General features: G+C 41.2%; 1 protein-coding gene across 1 annotated transcript in view; it reads left to right on the top strand.

Moving 5' to 3' along the window:
- The window catches only part of LAMA4 (laminin subunit alpha 4), a 467067-nt gene that overhangs the window by 331653 nt on the left and 118761 nt on the right, over window positions 1-16653 (top strand). Inside the window, exons 19-21 of the mRNA XM_078648567.1 lie at window positions 2316-2501; window positions 10070-10209; window positions 11845-12012. Of these exons, the coding sequence (XP_078504693.1) occupies window positions 2316-2501; window positions 10070-10209; window positions 11845-12012 (494 nt within the window). The remainder of the gene's footprint in view (window positions 1-2315; window positions 2502-10069; window positions 10210-11844; window positions 12013-16653) is intronic.

Here is a 16653-nt window from a genome sequence, read left to right as displayed (position 1 = left end):
ATTTCTGGGCTCTGGATCTCAGAGCACGCGACTGCAGGTAGACACCCAGCCTATGTTTCAGATACGAAGGGCACGATCCGTGAAATGTCCGAAAGGCAATGGTCAAGGTCTTAAGTTTGATTCTCTTGGCTACCTGAAGCCAATGTAGTTCTCTAGCACTCACACAGGCACTTCCTAACTGTAACCAGTAAAGGTCTCACTCTACACACACAATGCACACAGCTCTTCCTACACATATACAAGAAAGGCACACAAAACCGGCACTTTACCTATGTTGCACTCAGACAGGCACACCACCAATCCTGCACGCATCCAGGCATGCTGCTCACCCTGCACTTAAACAGGCATAACTTGCACTTAAGCACATTACTCATCCTCCACTCATACAGGCAAATAACTCATATTGCATTTCCCCCCCTGAACCACCCTGGCAATGGCTCCTTGTAGTCTGATCTGCACAGCCTCTTCCTGACACCCCTAACATGTGCACATGTATTTTCCAGCCGTGGCCCGTGCGGGTAATAGCGGTGGGGTGGTGGGGCCGTGTCAGGGGGGAGTCCGAGGGATGATGCAGAGGGAAAATTAATTATTTATTTAATTTTCCCTCTGCATCGTCCCACGGAATGCCCCCTTACACCGCCCCACCGCCCCACCGCAGTTACCTGCACGTACCGTGGCTGGTATTTTTCAGTAAAAGGGGAGCAACTGGGTGGGAGGGAGGCACGAGACACGAGACAGTTGACAGTCAGCTTACCCCTGTGCGCAGCCACCAATTCCATTCAGCGAGCCGAATCTTGGTTAACGGAGGACAGCTACACCCTGGCTGGGTCAAAAAAGTAGTCGTTTAGAAAAGCAGGCTCATTGAAATAAAATATTTGCCTGAGATCAATCATTTTGATCAAGAAGGAAGCCAGGATTGATTCACGATTTTTGTTAGGTTCACTGTGCAATTTAGCGACTAGATGGGTATCTCTTTCTGTCATCAAAGGTCCTTAAAACTTGAAGGATGAGATTAGACGAGAAGAGAGCAGAGCATGGGTGACAGGCAAAATGGTGTTGTGATTAGACCATTCGCCTGCAGATTCGATTTTCATTAGGACACAGCTTTTAACTGTCACTAAAAAAAGATGTAAAAATGCAGCAAAAGCCCGCACTAGTGCTGCAATATTTCCAGTTTTGTGATGCAAAATCTCCTAATCCCTGTCGCACTATCCTGGGGGGGGGATTATCTGATTTTAGCCCACTTCTATATGCACAGTATTCGTAGAACAGATATATGCACACGTCACTTTTCTCTTGTAACACACTGTTTGCTACCTCCTTCATTGTGTTTGCTTTAGATACATGCACAAGTGCCACCATTGCCTACGTAACGTTTGTTCTTGTGTTTGAGTGTCTGCCATCTATTGAAGTATTATCCTTCAACCTGTGTTTGGTACTCTTTTGTAACCTGCACATGTCACTTTTCTCTTGTAACACACTGTTTGCCACCTCCTATATTTTGTTTGCTTTAGATACTTGCACAAGTGCCACCATTGCCTTCGTAACGTTGGTTCTTGTGTTTGAGTGTCTGTCATGTATTGCAGTATTATACCTCTACTTGTACTTTGTACGCTTTTGTAACTTGCACACATGTCACTTTTTTCCTCCTGTAATGCACCGTTTGCTACCTCTTGTATTTTGTTTGCTCACAATTGTCACTTTTACCTCATGTAACTTAACGTTTGCTTTTGTAATTTGTTCACTTGTATTTTCTCCTCATGTGTCATTAACGTTCCTATTGTGAAGCGCTCTGACACCTTCGGGTAAAGTCCGCGCTATATAAAAATGCATTAATAAATAAATAAAATCGATGTGATGAAAATGCTCGTGACCAGTTTTGAGGAACAGGAGAACAAATATGTGACATCTGTCAAGTGACATTATCAACCTTTTCGTTTCTATGGTATAATATAGCTGGATTTGAATGTTCTGGTTTGTCTTATTTTGCAATATCCTAAATTAATACCAGTGCATAAATAAATTATTCTATTCAGCTACATTGTACATTTGAAAAATTGTAAGTAAAGATATGAACATTATTTTAGGTTAAGATGATGTTCTTATCTTGTTTAAGAATGATAAATTTGCAACATTTTTCCACCCAGGTACATTAAGCTTTTTGGGCGGTTTTTAATATGACTTTTTAGCAATTCTATCTATCGAAATGATATGTTATAGTTGGGTGGTTTCCCACCAGAAATAAAAAGTACTATTTTAACATTAGTAACTGAAGAAGGGAGGATATACGATATGATATGTTTTTTTTCCAACAGGTGATCTCAAAAATCGTTTTGAGCTATCCAAGAAGACTGCAGACGAATCTGTCAACACTTCAATGGCAGTGACAGATGTTACTGGCCCAATGTCTGAGAATTTGAAAACATTTGCAGAAAGTGTTACCCAGTCAGGAGATGATTTGTCAGCATTCAACCGTGCAGTCGGCACAGCTGATGACGCAGGTAATGCAGCCATTTGCCATTGGTCTTCCAATTTAAAGAGGAATGTCACAGGCGTGCATCCTATGCCAGTGGATCTTTTAAAGGTCATTCTGGCACAGTACATTTGTCTATCAAGCCTGTTATACCTCAGCTGAGCTTTGTTTCAGAAGCCCTTTTGATAATCTGCAGAATACAGTCTTGATCTGACTCATAATCAGACACACCAACTATGATAAAAAAAAGGGACTCATTACAAAGTTTGGGAAAAACAGCATCAGTATTCCCACGCCCAGAATTACTAATACCAGGTGGCACAAAAATCTGCATGGCTTTTCATGGCCTTGTAAATATGGCCCCCATTCATGCATTACTTAGTGTGAAAGGGGTGTTCCATTGGTGTTTCTGTAGTGTTCACACAAAACACCAATGGATTGTGATGCATTCCCTGATTTACAAGGTTCTGTAAACCTTGGAATGCATCAGATTTTAACGCCTCCCCAGGGAAGCCATAAAAGTGGCACAACAAGGAGAAAGACCTTTATTTCTCCTAATTGTTTCCTCTTTCTATGTGTGCTGCATTCTATAGCACACTTTGGAGGAACACAAAATCAATGACTGTGTTTGTGCAGGAAGATGTTCCTTCCTGCACAAAAACAATTATCCCTGCAAGGCAGGCGCCCTTGCAATATGGTGCAAGGGTGCCTGCGTTGGTGCTAAGCAGCCTATTTTGCGCCAGGGCAGAGGAAAGCACATGGATGTGTCGTATTATTGCATCCCTGCACTTTCCTTTTGAGGCAGCTCAGCACAGCAAGATGGCTTACAGCGCTGTGCTGTGTCATTATCTTCTATATGTGCCCTCTGGCATTTTACATGCATTTTTCAGTCGAAATCTCTGGGTGAAATATACAAGGCATGGAAATTCAAATGTGGTTGGTTATCACTATCACTGGTCCCATCAGAATTAGGTACAGACATGTAATCAAGGCCATATAAGACTTAGGGGAGGAACACAACCTCTTTCTTGCCTTTCCCATGCTTTCTTCCTCCCACAACATTGCCTGCGCCCATGAAATGTCACGCACATTCAAAATGTTTGCAGAGAGCGCTTTGTATGTCTTTTATTTCCTTTCTACACTTGGATGAAAATAGGTTTCCTCTATCCTGCCCTTTTGCAGTACTTTGAAATTTTAAATTAACTACTTTGCAAAATGAACCTGTCCATCATGTACCACTGTGAAATAGAGCAGTTCAATTACAGTGAAAAAAACTTCTAAGAGATTGAATATTCTCATATGATTGAACATCAAAGGCATGCAATGCTGGAGAAATGAAATGCCATTAAGTTTTTATTGTTTTTCTTTCTTGTTAATGAGGTTTCTGGTTGCACAGAGCACATTCTTTGAAAATGTAATCCTCGGAGTGCAACTGAGAATGCAGACGTGTAATAATTCACACCTTCCTGCATGGTGCGTGCACTGCAAGCACAGCCATGACGTCGAGTTAGGAAGGAATTGTTCGTTAAAGGGCTCAGCTTTAACATTCGACAAAGCTTGTCTCGATCTCGCTTGTCGGTAACATGCAACAATCAATAACTTTTTCGATTCAGCTCTAAGGCCATACAAAAAGAGACAAGACAATAAAGCATAAAAACAACGAAAATAACCATCAGTGACAAAAAAGACGTCTATCCTGTCCCTAGTATCACAGGTGCCCTTGGATATAATGGACTTGTAATACAGCGGATGGAATACCCATCACGCTTGTGACGCATAACCCTGTCCGCCAAACTCTAACTCAGGCCCTTTAGGTTCATAACCAACGCTGGGTGCATACAGTGGTTTTTCTGTGTTGTGTCGAATTATTGCACTCCCAAGGTTATTACCCACCCAAATTAATCTAGTTTCAAACCTGCTCTGCTTTTCCACCATAAATGCCACCACATATACCCAGAGGAATTTGAGGGAGGAAAACAGTGTGGCTAAAGCATAACTTTCACATTCTAACATCTCAACCTCGGAATCAGGCATAAACCCGGGAAAAAACACAATGTATTCATTTATCCATTTATAAAGCGCTTGGTTACACCTCCGGTGTGTCCCCGAGCTGGTAGCAGACTATCAGATGGCAGAAAATGGAAAGTATAGAGTAACTCACTCAGCCCGCGGGCAGATGACTGGAGATAGCGAAAGTCTATTCTGGTTTGATGGTGGGGAAAAGCTGTGTCTTTAGGTTTCTGCGGAAGGTGTCTTCACAGGGATCCATTCTAATTTCTTCTGGCGATGTGTTCCAGTGTTTGGCTGCCAGGTATCTAAAAGAGCGTCCACCCATCCTTGCCTTCTGTATTCTCGGTACAATTACCAGAGCCCTTCCTATGGATCTAAGGTTCCGGCTGGGTGTGTAGGCTGTTATCATTGCTTGTAGATACTGTGGAACTTTTTTCGACAGGATTCGATGGCAGTAGCACATTGTCTTGAACAATATTCTTTTCTCCACAGGTAGCCAATGCAGGCTTGCCAGGGCTTTTGTTATAGATGTACTTTTTGTGAGATTCATCACTAGTCGAGCTGCAGCATTTTGTATTGAGTGCAGCTTTTTCAGCCCTTTTTTGGATGAACTTAAATAGGCGACATTACCGTAGTCCATCTCGGAGGTGACCACGGCATGTACTATTGATTTTCTTGCATTGACAGGCAATAGATAAGAGGATCTTCCTCAGGACTTTCAGGGTCCCAAAGCATTTACCCGTCACTTTCCAGATTTGACTAACAAATGTCAAACCACACTCCTAGGTTTTTAACTTCTGCAGGTGTAGCCTTTCCCATGTCATATAACAGTTGTTTTAGCGCAGTTATGCGGCTTGCTATGTCCATGACCCATACAATGAGGTACTCAATCTTTTATTCACAACAAATCCCTTACATAGGGCGTCCCTGAGCCAAACATCATGCGTCAAAACACTCTGAGTGTTGAAAAACAAAAGTACAATAGCTTCATATCAACGGGTGAACTTGTTGTGTGGAGTACATTCTAGGCTAGGTTTGGCCTAAATGAGCAAGGGAAACAAGCAAAATTCTGATCTCAAAAGTGACCTGTTGGGGCAGCCATGAAACATCTGCCTATTTCTGGTATTGTATACCTTTTTGTCCTGGGGCAAAAAAAGAATATACTAATATTGTGGGGGACCAATGAGTAGACCCTTACCACCATCAATGTATGGAAAGACGAGGGCCTGGATTGTGGATCGGAAGACCATTGCTGGAAGAAAGGGGTTAATTTTGCTCAGTTTTGTTTGCTGGAACATGAGAAAACCAGAGAATTGGATGAAGATGAAATCCGGATGAGAAGCTGTTTACATCAAGACTGTTGAACCACTCTTGGATAAGGGGCTAGGAGGTTCTTATGTTTATGAGGCCAAAGTCAGTCTTAGTTTTGTTGCATCTTAGCTATACCATAGATATTCAGTATTAGATGCTTTTCGGACAGAATATGAATATAAGGATGTCTTCAGTTGATCACACTTAAGTACAGCAAGGTGCTGCCATCAATGGATGTGAGAATAGAACCATGTGGAACTTTCAGGAGAACATCTATACAAATGGTTTTATGCCTGAGAGGTAAGAGGTGGGCTATTTTAAAACAACCTCAGTCATTCCCTCCATGAATGGTGTTTCAATTAAGAGCAGTATCAAAGGCCACTTACACGTTAAGCAGTGTCATGGGACATGGGTCATCCTTATCGGAGATTTATAGAATTAAATCTACTTCTTGAGCTTCGGCAATCTCAACCCTAGAACGTGGGCAAAATAATTATTGGTAGACTTGCTGGAAGTTATAGAAATTGATGTGCTCTTGAAGTTAGTAGCCACTCGTTTTATAAGATTGTTTGAAGAATTTCTCCAAGAAAGAGGAAGGCATGTGACGGGAGATATTTACATAGTTCATCTGGGCCATCATTGAGTTTTTGTTGGAGATTTCACCTGTATTAATTAAAAGATGTTGGTAAAGTACCCGTGATGAGGGAGGTGTTGTTGATATTCAGGATTGGCGTACGGGCCAAAGGGCACAGTGAGATATTGGGAGATGGTGGAATGAGTTCATCACCATAGGAGGTTGCATTTAGAGAATATACAATGGCAGACAATAATTGCTTTGCCAACGCTTTGGAGGAAGTCTGAGGAGCATGTGAGGCTTTACAGCAATGGAGTTTAAATTGTGAGTGTTGAGTCTGATAGTCCCAATTTTCATAAAATATTCGATAATATCTAATGATTTCTGAACTACATGAGGAATAGGTAGAGGCAGACGATGGTTGCAACAGTATACTACAGTAATTAATAATGCCATGTTTTCTTTGACACAATGTTTTTTGCATGTGCAGCAAACTAGTTTAAGGAGGATGAAGTTAGCTAATGTGGAAGTGATCCTGGTTTCTGAACTGAGGCCTGTTGAGAGGGACAGTATCAGATGCATAGGTTTGTGTAGAAACATGAATGATTATGAGTGTAAAAAGAGGATATATGGGTAAATGGAAAGGTGGCATATGTGTATTATACATTTTATGTGAATGAGATTTTTCTAAGATGGTGAATGGGTGTGGTAGTGTTTGATATGAAGTTTGTGGGATGCTGTAGGAAATATTCCCTGGTGGACATTTGCTTGTTGGACTTTGTGAAGAGTGCTTCAGTATCAATATTTATAATTCAAAAACCATAAACCCTCTGGCTCATGATCCATGTACACCCTATGGTAGCAGGGAGTAGATATCATATGAGCACCATTACACACTTTTAGCCAGTTCTGGTACCAGACCCTATGACTAAATGTTTTAGGTTTGCAATTGCTATGCGGCAGCTACCCATAGGTTGAAACAGGTCTGGGACTGCTTGTATTCCCACTTGGATGGGACCCGGCGTGGCAGCAACTCTGGCTGAATTGTTAACACTGGGGCAGGGTCAAGCCTGAATTGATTATGACATATTTCTATCTAGAGCGACATAGTGCCCAAAAAATATTGACTAGAATGTGGTCTGAGTAATTACTAGCGCTTGAGACAATTTACCATATTCCACCCATCACCTTTTTGTTTCCCTCATTTACCATGATGTCATCAGTCACAATGGCTATTTGATTTGCGTCCCTTCATAATATTCTACAACTTATGAATCACTCCTGAGAAATTAGAGACTGATGTGATTCTAACCGACAGTTCTTCTAGAAGTATAATTTGGTTAAGCAACTAAAGGGGAATTACCTAGATGAAGATTTGTTACCTATTTGCTGATAACTTATTTATCACATTAAATTATAGAGTAGCCATATAGTGGCTCTGTCACTATAAGTCTCTCTTCTGAAAACTGTTATGGGTAAAGCTATATGTTATTTTGTGGTATGTTATGTTAAGTTATGTTATGCATTGTCTGAGATTGTATGGTATGGTATGGTATGGCACAGTATGGTAGGGTGTGGTAGGGTAAGGTATGGTATGGGTAGGCCAGCTGAAAAAATCAGTTCAGAAAATATAGTGTGGTTAGCCAAATATCACTTTCAGTATTGTTAGTCAGAGCCAACCGAACACAAACAGCAGCCATTACCAGTGGCGGCCAGCACAGGTAAACGCGGCAGGCCAGGCTGGGGTAGGAAGGGGAAGTCGACAGACAACAGAATAGGTATAATTAATTAATTAAATAATACCCATTCCGTTGTCTATCAGCTTCCCCCACTACTGAGCCTTGCCCCACCGTCACCACGCTTATCTGTTCCGTCCGCCACTGGCCTTAACAAAAATAAACATATAAAATGCAGTTGGCAATATCTAATATGTACTGTGCAGCACACATTTCCATTAATTTACGAGCGATGAACTTTAGACGGAGAATGTACCAAAAGCACCCATCTAATGAGATCTGATAGCAAGATTTTGTAAAATTTCGAAATTACCCTTTAAAACTTTCTTCAAGCATGGAAATTTGCATTGAAATCTAGTATGCATACTATTTTTTTATGACTATTTATTCAACATTTCCAAAATATTTTTTATTTTACACTGTAACACATACGTATTCAACCAGCACTTATTACTTTAATAATACATTTTAGAGAAGTCTAGCGTATGTTCATGTCCACTAGGGTGCACGCTATACTACCACACATTGCTATATGGGGTGCACAAATACTTCATCAGTAGGTCTGGTACTGATAGGAACAACGTGCCTGGACATCCTATAGCAAAACCTATTGAGTAACTATAACAAATGAAACAAAGCTGTCCCTCCATCCCTCACTTTCCCAAGTATCACTGGCAACCATTGTGTAACACATTCCGATTATGCCTAGGCATAGGTGCAAAATATAACAGAAAATGCCTGCTCAGTCTCAATACCATCCCACCAAGTTTTTAGCACAGTGGGTGCCGTACCCTCTGTCTTGGTCTTATCAATCTCCTTCCAACCTGTGCGCATTGTTCAACAATCACGAGTCCTAAGGTATTCCTACGCCACACTTCTCTGCTAATAGTACACTTAGAAGCATAGACAATCAGTATATTTCCACTTCCAATTGTGACACATGCATAAACATATCTTGAATATCATGAGTTGAGGCATAATTACAGCAAAGATCCCTTCTTCATTTCACACCACCATTATTTGGCCAGGGTTTCCGGCAATGTAAATATATTTACGTCAGTATGAGTAGTGTCCTATTTTTGTATATTGCTTTATATCAGAACTTCACCTGTGTTTAGTGCCTGCAGTGATGACAGTTATGGAAACTGAATTAGAGGGAGATGACGTTGTTTGCCTGGGATTTGTGATTGGCTATAGGATGTCTTCATTGAGCAAGCGCGGGTGCTGATGGTAGCGAAACTGCTGGATATGTTTGTGATACATCCAATAGACACCATTTTCAGCATTATATCTGGGCAGTTGCAATACATATTTTTAAGTCTAGAATGCTCAGGAACTGTAGTGCTCCAGGTCTATCTAAAAGCTAAACTGCGCTAACTTGGTAAATTTGTTTGTTAAAAATCACATTTAAAACTTAAAAGCTGATAGTATATATTAGTAGCCTCAGTAGGCCTAACTTGATATGAGGGTCATCTGTTTAATTCCTGGGGTGGCATTTCAATTTTCTGTACTTCCAACTTGGGGAAAACTACATAGTCTGGTTACAATAACACCTAATATTAACGTACTGAGAGCTCAATTCACAAAAAGTTGTCAGAAATGTACTCTCGTACTGTTTCAACTACAGTTGGGGTCAATTTCTCACTACAATGGAATGCAACTTAATGTTCCACAACTCCTTGCTGTAATGGAATTCTTTTGTGAGCCCACCTGGCCCATATCTTCTCCTATCTTATCTGCATTATTTAGCGCCAAGACACCCCAGGGTAGACGTGTGCTTTATAAACTATTCAACATAACATTACGATAGCAACCTGTCCTTTCAGGAGGATGGGCCTCTCAGGAATTCATCCTATTTTGCTTTTTGTCCTTATGCTCAGGTTGCTAAATGTTGTTTCATCGTAACAGAGAGACAATTTGCTACAAGAAAACCATTGTAATTGTTCCCCTGTTTTTTCATTGCAGTAAGGCGCCTGACCGAAGTTCTTCCACGCATAATGGACAAGCTACGTACAGTGGAACAAAAGTTGCCTGCAACCAACATTTCCGACAATATCCAACGAGTCAGAGAGTTGATTGCACAGACGAGGAGCATAGCTAGCAAGGTAAAGGTGCTAGAAGGGAGCAGTCAGACTCCTGCGCTGAGTGGCAAGTGAAGCTGTCTGGCTTCTTACCATCCAACCCTTCACTATGGCATACAAAAGATGTCTTAGTTTAAAGAAGAGTCCCAAGACTATCAGGCCACAGGTACTAAGATACCAGTTACAAAAAGTGGTTGAAAGCTGTGACCAACCTATGCACTAATAGGTCAGTTTTGAAAGTAATCAATGTTAGTGAGTCAGAGACAGACCTGCCCAGTGAATATTAATCAGGCAGATCTCAATTTGCTACACTACTGTTGGCTACAATCACAAGGATGATGGCCTGCAAGGGTAAGCAAACCACCATCCTTGTAAATGCTTTTCAAAAACTGAAACATTTTGGTTGTTTAAAAAATAACCTAATTACCTTAATGGAAACAGGACTGCTTTAAAAAAGTTTTCATTTTCGAAAAATGGAATTGAGAGTTGGCAGTGGTTTCCTGAACCACTCCTTACTACTCCTGAAGCAGCCAACCCAATTCTCAAATCAAAAGGGGTCCAAGGTGGACTAAGCATGCTATAATACAGATCCACTATTTACCCCTGTAAGTAAAATGTGCTTTCCTGCCTTTTGAAAAGGAGTGACTGTTTTCTTTAAGTGGTAGAATTGTGATGCACTCATTAAAAGACATATTCTCACTTTAAACTTCTCCACATTGCTGCATGTAGTCTCACTGTTAGACCTGTTGTCATTGATAGATGTAGTAGAATTGATCGACGACACATATTATTTTTGATGGATATAGTCTCTTTGGAGAGAATATTCTTGTTGATACATACAACCACTTGGCTATACATACTCCTATGGATGGATACAGAATCTTAGATAGGGATGCTCTCATGGAAGGATTTGGTCTCGTTGACAGACATTTTCACATTTCACATTTGTCACTATGGTCAGAGTGATAGACTTGCCCTCATTGATGAATATAGGACATGATTTAGAGTTTGGCAAATGGGTACTGTGTTGCAAATGTGATGGATATCCTGTCCACCTTATTATTAAGGGAATAGGACATAATGCACTTGCAATAAGGTATAATAAGGTTGACGTGATACTTGTCATGTTTGTGATGGTGTAACCAATCCACCAAGCTCTATATTATGCCCATAGTCTCATTGGTAGATATAGTCTCTCGGGTAGACTTGCTCTTACAGATGGATTTGAGCTCGTTGACAGACATTTTAGCACTAATGGATACTGTCAAATTGATAGACTTTCTCCCATGGATAGTCTTATTGGTAGATGTATCCTTATATGATGGATATAGCCTTATTGCACTATTATAGATGAGTGTGGTCTAATTGACAGACATGTCAGCATTGATCTATATGGTCTCTTTGAAAGGCATTTTCTCAAGGATGAATATAGTGTCAATGACACATTCTCAGTGATATCAAAAAAGGGATTTTACTACTCAATGAGAAACTCACTAAACGTATGCAAAGGGTTTGACAATCAGGCTTAGTATTAAAAAATGCCATATGGGTCTTTTGTTGTTCAATCTGTGTATCCTCATTAGAAAAGGGAATCTCACCGGAGAAATATATTGATAAGAAATGTTCTTTTTGTGAAGTTCCGTGTTATTGTACTTTCAGGTACAAGTCTCTATGAAGTTTGCCGGCCAATCAGCTGTTGAAGTCAATCCTAAAACAAACATTTCAGACCTCCGGGCATTCTCTTCCATGAGTCTGTTCATGCAGCTTCCAGAAGACAAGCAGGAGGCCTCACAGGACAGGTTCATCATGTATCTTGGCAGCAAAAATGTAAGTGCAACCTCTGATTTATATTTATTTAAAGAAATGCTAAGAGAAAGGATAGAAATGTGGAATTAAAACTGTGCAATTCATAGTTTTTGAGATGGGCCTTGGCAACTACAAATCAAGCAAGCCGTCTGAGGCATCAAAGTATTACAAGAGACAAAGGCACCTCCTCGCGCGTAAAGGTTTTGGTCTTGGTGGGCAGTCTGGAGGAAGGGCACCTGTTCAAGAGATAGGTCTTAAAATGGAAATTGTGAAATATGATACAAATTCTCATTGATTTAAGCTTTCAAGCTTACACTGTGGGATGAGTCAGTGGGATGAGTCACTAATCATGTGAAGGTGAAGTCAGAAGCAGTATTTTAGTTAATAATGGAGGGTGCGAGTCTCGAATTTCCCATTACGCAAGGCGGTGTAGCCAACAAAAAAAGGCAGGGTGGAGGCTGGGCCAGCTGGTAGAGGGAGTGAGCAGGGATACGGGCATTTGTTTGGAATTATTTAGGAAAAGTATGAATGTTCTTGGTCGAATAATATATACAGGGAGTCACAAATTGTGGATTTAATGTGGAGCAATACATTAGAATACTCTGTTCCCCTGAATCTGCTGCCTGTATGATATAAACTGCCACTCTCTCTTGGATATCATATTATAAATTTCTAGTTGCATGGGAAATTGTCTGCATAAACAATAGAGGAAACAGTGGTGCCAGGTTTGAATACAACCTAGAGACAAGGGACGATGTTATGAGAGGCATTTGTCAAGACAAGCCATCAGGTGGACATCATATATATCTTGTCCTTCTAAACGAGAAATACCAGAAAGGGTAACTGGTTTGCATAATGCTCACCACAAGCCTATTCTTTCAGACAGACTGCACTAGACCTTTAAGTGCGAGACCTCCAAGGTCCTTAAAACAGAGACCAGACCACAGGTTGTAGTGGAAAAACATTGTAGTACCACATATGGCATATAGTGGCTACCAGCCCAATCTTAATTTACTGTATTTGCACCTAACACTGCTTTGTGGTCTCCAAGGTTTACCCTTACTTTCAAAATACTACAATTGTGGTATATCAGACATACTGATTTGCACAGATGTGAGTATGGCACACAAATCGCTCAATTGACAAGCAGATTTTAAAAATGAAGGCATTAGACAATGGGTAGCTTACAACATACTTCAGTTGGTATTGAATCATTTAAAGTTAAAGCTGTGGCTTAGCTGAGTTAATATTATTGTGTGCCTTTCATGTCAAGTGTCATAGATAATTGTTTACGAGTCGTAATGACACCTGCAGCCCATGGGTGTTGTGCTCTGTCATTTACTTGTGCAAAGGAAAATTACTATCGGCATGTCTGCAGGAGACAAAGAGCCTAGTTGTAAACAATTCTGCATATAATGTCCGTCTTTAAGCCCTTCCTTTCCTCTTTTGTCAGCTTTCAGACCGCAAAATGGCTTCTGGTAGTATTGTCACTTCCAGTACAACATCATTATTGCTGCCCACCCAGGTATGACCACTCACAGTGCCCATGGCACACTCAGTGGTCTCTTGTTGTTTTATTAATGTGTCACTATTATCTAATATATTGTAGAAAAACACATAAGGATAAAAAGCTGAGCTACCTTCACCAGGATTCAAACCTTTGTAATACAGACATTAAGCTACAAACCACGTACATACTTAGTTGTGTGCTGTGAGAGTCTGCAGCTAAAAGTTGCAATGATAGAGGCGGAACTGGGCAAAGAGCAACACAGCCATCTTGTTCTGAGCTAGGAACACATCTCCATCCTTTATAGCCACCTGAGGCACAAGTTGAGACCTGAAGCATTGCAGGTTGCGGTGTCGATAAGGCAAACTGTGTTGGTGGCTGACATACACAAGGTGAGGTGAGTCTGTGACAGTGAAGAGTGGAGGTACAAAATATGTTGGCCTAGCGAGTGAGAGGTGTCTCTGAAAGTGTGCAGCTATGCTTGGCAGCAGGGATCTGGCAAAGGCTACATCCTTCTATTAAATCCGTAGGCATTATCCTGATGCCCATTCCAAGGGCCATGTTGGCTTCAGCAAAGAAGGACCACTCCAACAGAATTGCAGTGGATATGCAATGGATTCTAGCTATTTCACAGAGGGACTGCAAGCAGTGTACTTTATCATGGTGAAGAAACCCAATAAAGCAGAAAAACAGGACTTTCCCCAGCCAACAGGCAAGAAAGAGCATGAGAGCAGCTGATGATGATTAGGGCAATGCAGATGCTGATGATTTATTGGCAGTCCAGATGGATTATTGTGATTCTAGACAAAATCTTTGGGAAACTGGAGGTGTACAAAACTTTGAGGGCCCATAAGGAGCTTATAGCGGGCATAGAAAAGGTAGCATAATGAAACTGGTTCAATGGTGCACTTGCTGAGGAGTGGGATGGATCATCTAGAGGCTCTTGCACAGACAGATTTTCAGGAAAGGATGCCAGGTGTGCTGCTTATCCTCGATGATAGGATAGAAATGTAGGGGAACATCCAAAGAGCGATTGACACTAGGGTTTTGGGATTCCCAGCCATCCCTCCTGGCTGGGCAGTCAAACATAGTCAGATAGCCCTTCTTTGAGGGGCAGCAGATGATAAATGGCAAAAACACAAATAAGCTGGTAAAGAGGGCATAAAGACCACCACCTTGTTCGCTGGCACCCATAATATGACAACAAGTGGCACTATCTTCATTCCCTATATTATTTCTGATTTGTGTAAGCCAATACTGAAGACAAAGGCAGCTTGACCTGCAGCTTCAGGGGCACTACACGCTCCATTGTCCGGTTTTGAGGTCTTGAAATCAGATTAGGAGAGGAGAACTGTTTGAGATGTCAAAATAATTCTTGGATATTAGGATAACATCTTGAGTCTTTTATCCCACTCATCAAAGGATGGGATAAAATCTACTTATTTTATCAGAGGCATCACATTTCTTCCTGGATGGTGCAACAGCAAAGGGATGAAAATGAATGCCCTATAGTTGATCTGTAGCTGTAGCCTGATATCCTGCAGTGGAAATGTGTGACTAAATTTCACTCTTCCCTTTTTGTTCCTGCATTCTTTTTTCACCCAGCTTTCCCTGTGTCCCGATTACTCTTTCCCCCATCCACTCACACTATGAACACTGTGAACTTCATAACCCTCAGCCTCAAGGCTTTGTGCTTTGTTGATCAACATTTGTATTTGCAAAACCAAAAAAGCGCTTTTTTTGAGTCAGATACTGTTAAAGCCATCACTGCAGAAATTGTAATGCGATTCAAGCAGCCTTGGGGCCACAGGTCTTGTGCTTTTATCTGTGACCACTGCACTGTCCACAGTGCTACCACAGCATGAAGCCTTCTAGAAAAACAACAATGATAAAACCAATTTGACATCTAGCTAAAACAATACCTTGCTTTGTGTCTGAGGCCCTGGCACCAGTCAAATTCCAAATTCAGGCAGGCCCCCACTGGTGGTATGACACACCTGGGAGCTTCCTAAATAGCGATACTCTGACTGGTGCTCATGTACAGGGTTCCAATACCTTCGGGTCTAGCTTGTGCTATATAAAACTGCAAAATAGTTTGCTCCTCCAAAGTGACATAATGAAAGGGATACAACAGTGTCAAGCGGTGACTCAACTGCATACATATTTGGGGTTATTGCTCGTCATAGAGGATACGCCATTGGTAGCAGGTACCTTAAAGTCACCTGTCATATGAGATCCCCCCGCATACCTATTACAATTTCAGGGTCTTTTATGTTCCAGAATTTCCTTTGTATGACAGAAGGTGAGTGATAACAGTATCTTTCTCATTTACATGTAGAGTTTTGTCTTATAACTCAATTTGCCCCTTCCTCAACTCAGAGAAAGAGGTACTCAGCCCACAACTGCTGCAATGCTGCATTTGGATATCCAAGTCTGAGTGCAGACATTAAAATAATTAAACTTTACCTTTCACTGGAAATACTAAAGTTCCAGTCTCATCTCCCTGATAAGTCTCTACATCAAGATAAGCTTCATGTTACTTGAATTCCCCTCTTCTTTATGTTGTAGATGGAAAACATAAGTTAGACTTGCCTTTGTATGGTGGATTTTATCGTTCTGGTCTTGTTTTAAAATATATAAAGTATTATATTTGTGTTTTTAAACTGGTGTGGTTTCCTTTTGTAGTGTTTTCACTCTATTACTGTTGGTTATGTGCAAATGTTTTACACACTGCCTCTGAGATAAGCCTGACTGCTCTTGCCAAGTTACGAAGGAGGTGAGCAGGGGGTTTTTAGGAGTGTAACTCACTTACCCCGATTAGGAAGAAGGGTCTCTACTTGGACAAAGGTTCCTACTTCTGCCAACTAGAGGCCCCCATTTCTAACAATGGTTGGCTGCAGTGAGGATAGGACTTGCGTTTGCACTTGACCTATACTGATTGGTGACTCTATTGACACTAGCTGAGAGGTGCAGGGAGAGAAGCCCTGGTAAGTGAGTATGGAGACCAGCCAGAAGAGTATGGGTTGAGGGACAGCAACAGTCAGACACTGTCTCACCAGTCTTGCGAGAATGATGTGGGGTACTTTTCTGAGGCACTTGATGGTTGGGTGAAGGGTAGTTTGGTTTACACATGTGAGGGACTGTGTAATTTGGAT

Source organism: Lissotriton helveticus, chromosome 6 (genome assembly GCF_964261635.1).
Source record: "Lissotriton helveticus chromosome 6, aLisHel1.1, whole genome shotgun sequence".
NCBI lineage: Eukaryota > Metazoa > Chordata > Amphibia > Caudata > Salamandridae > Lissotriton > Lissotriton helveticus.
This window is presented reverse-complemented; position numbering and strand designations above follow the sequence as displayed.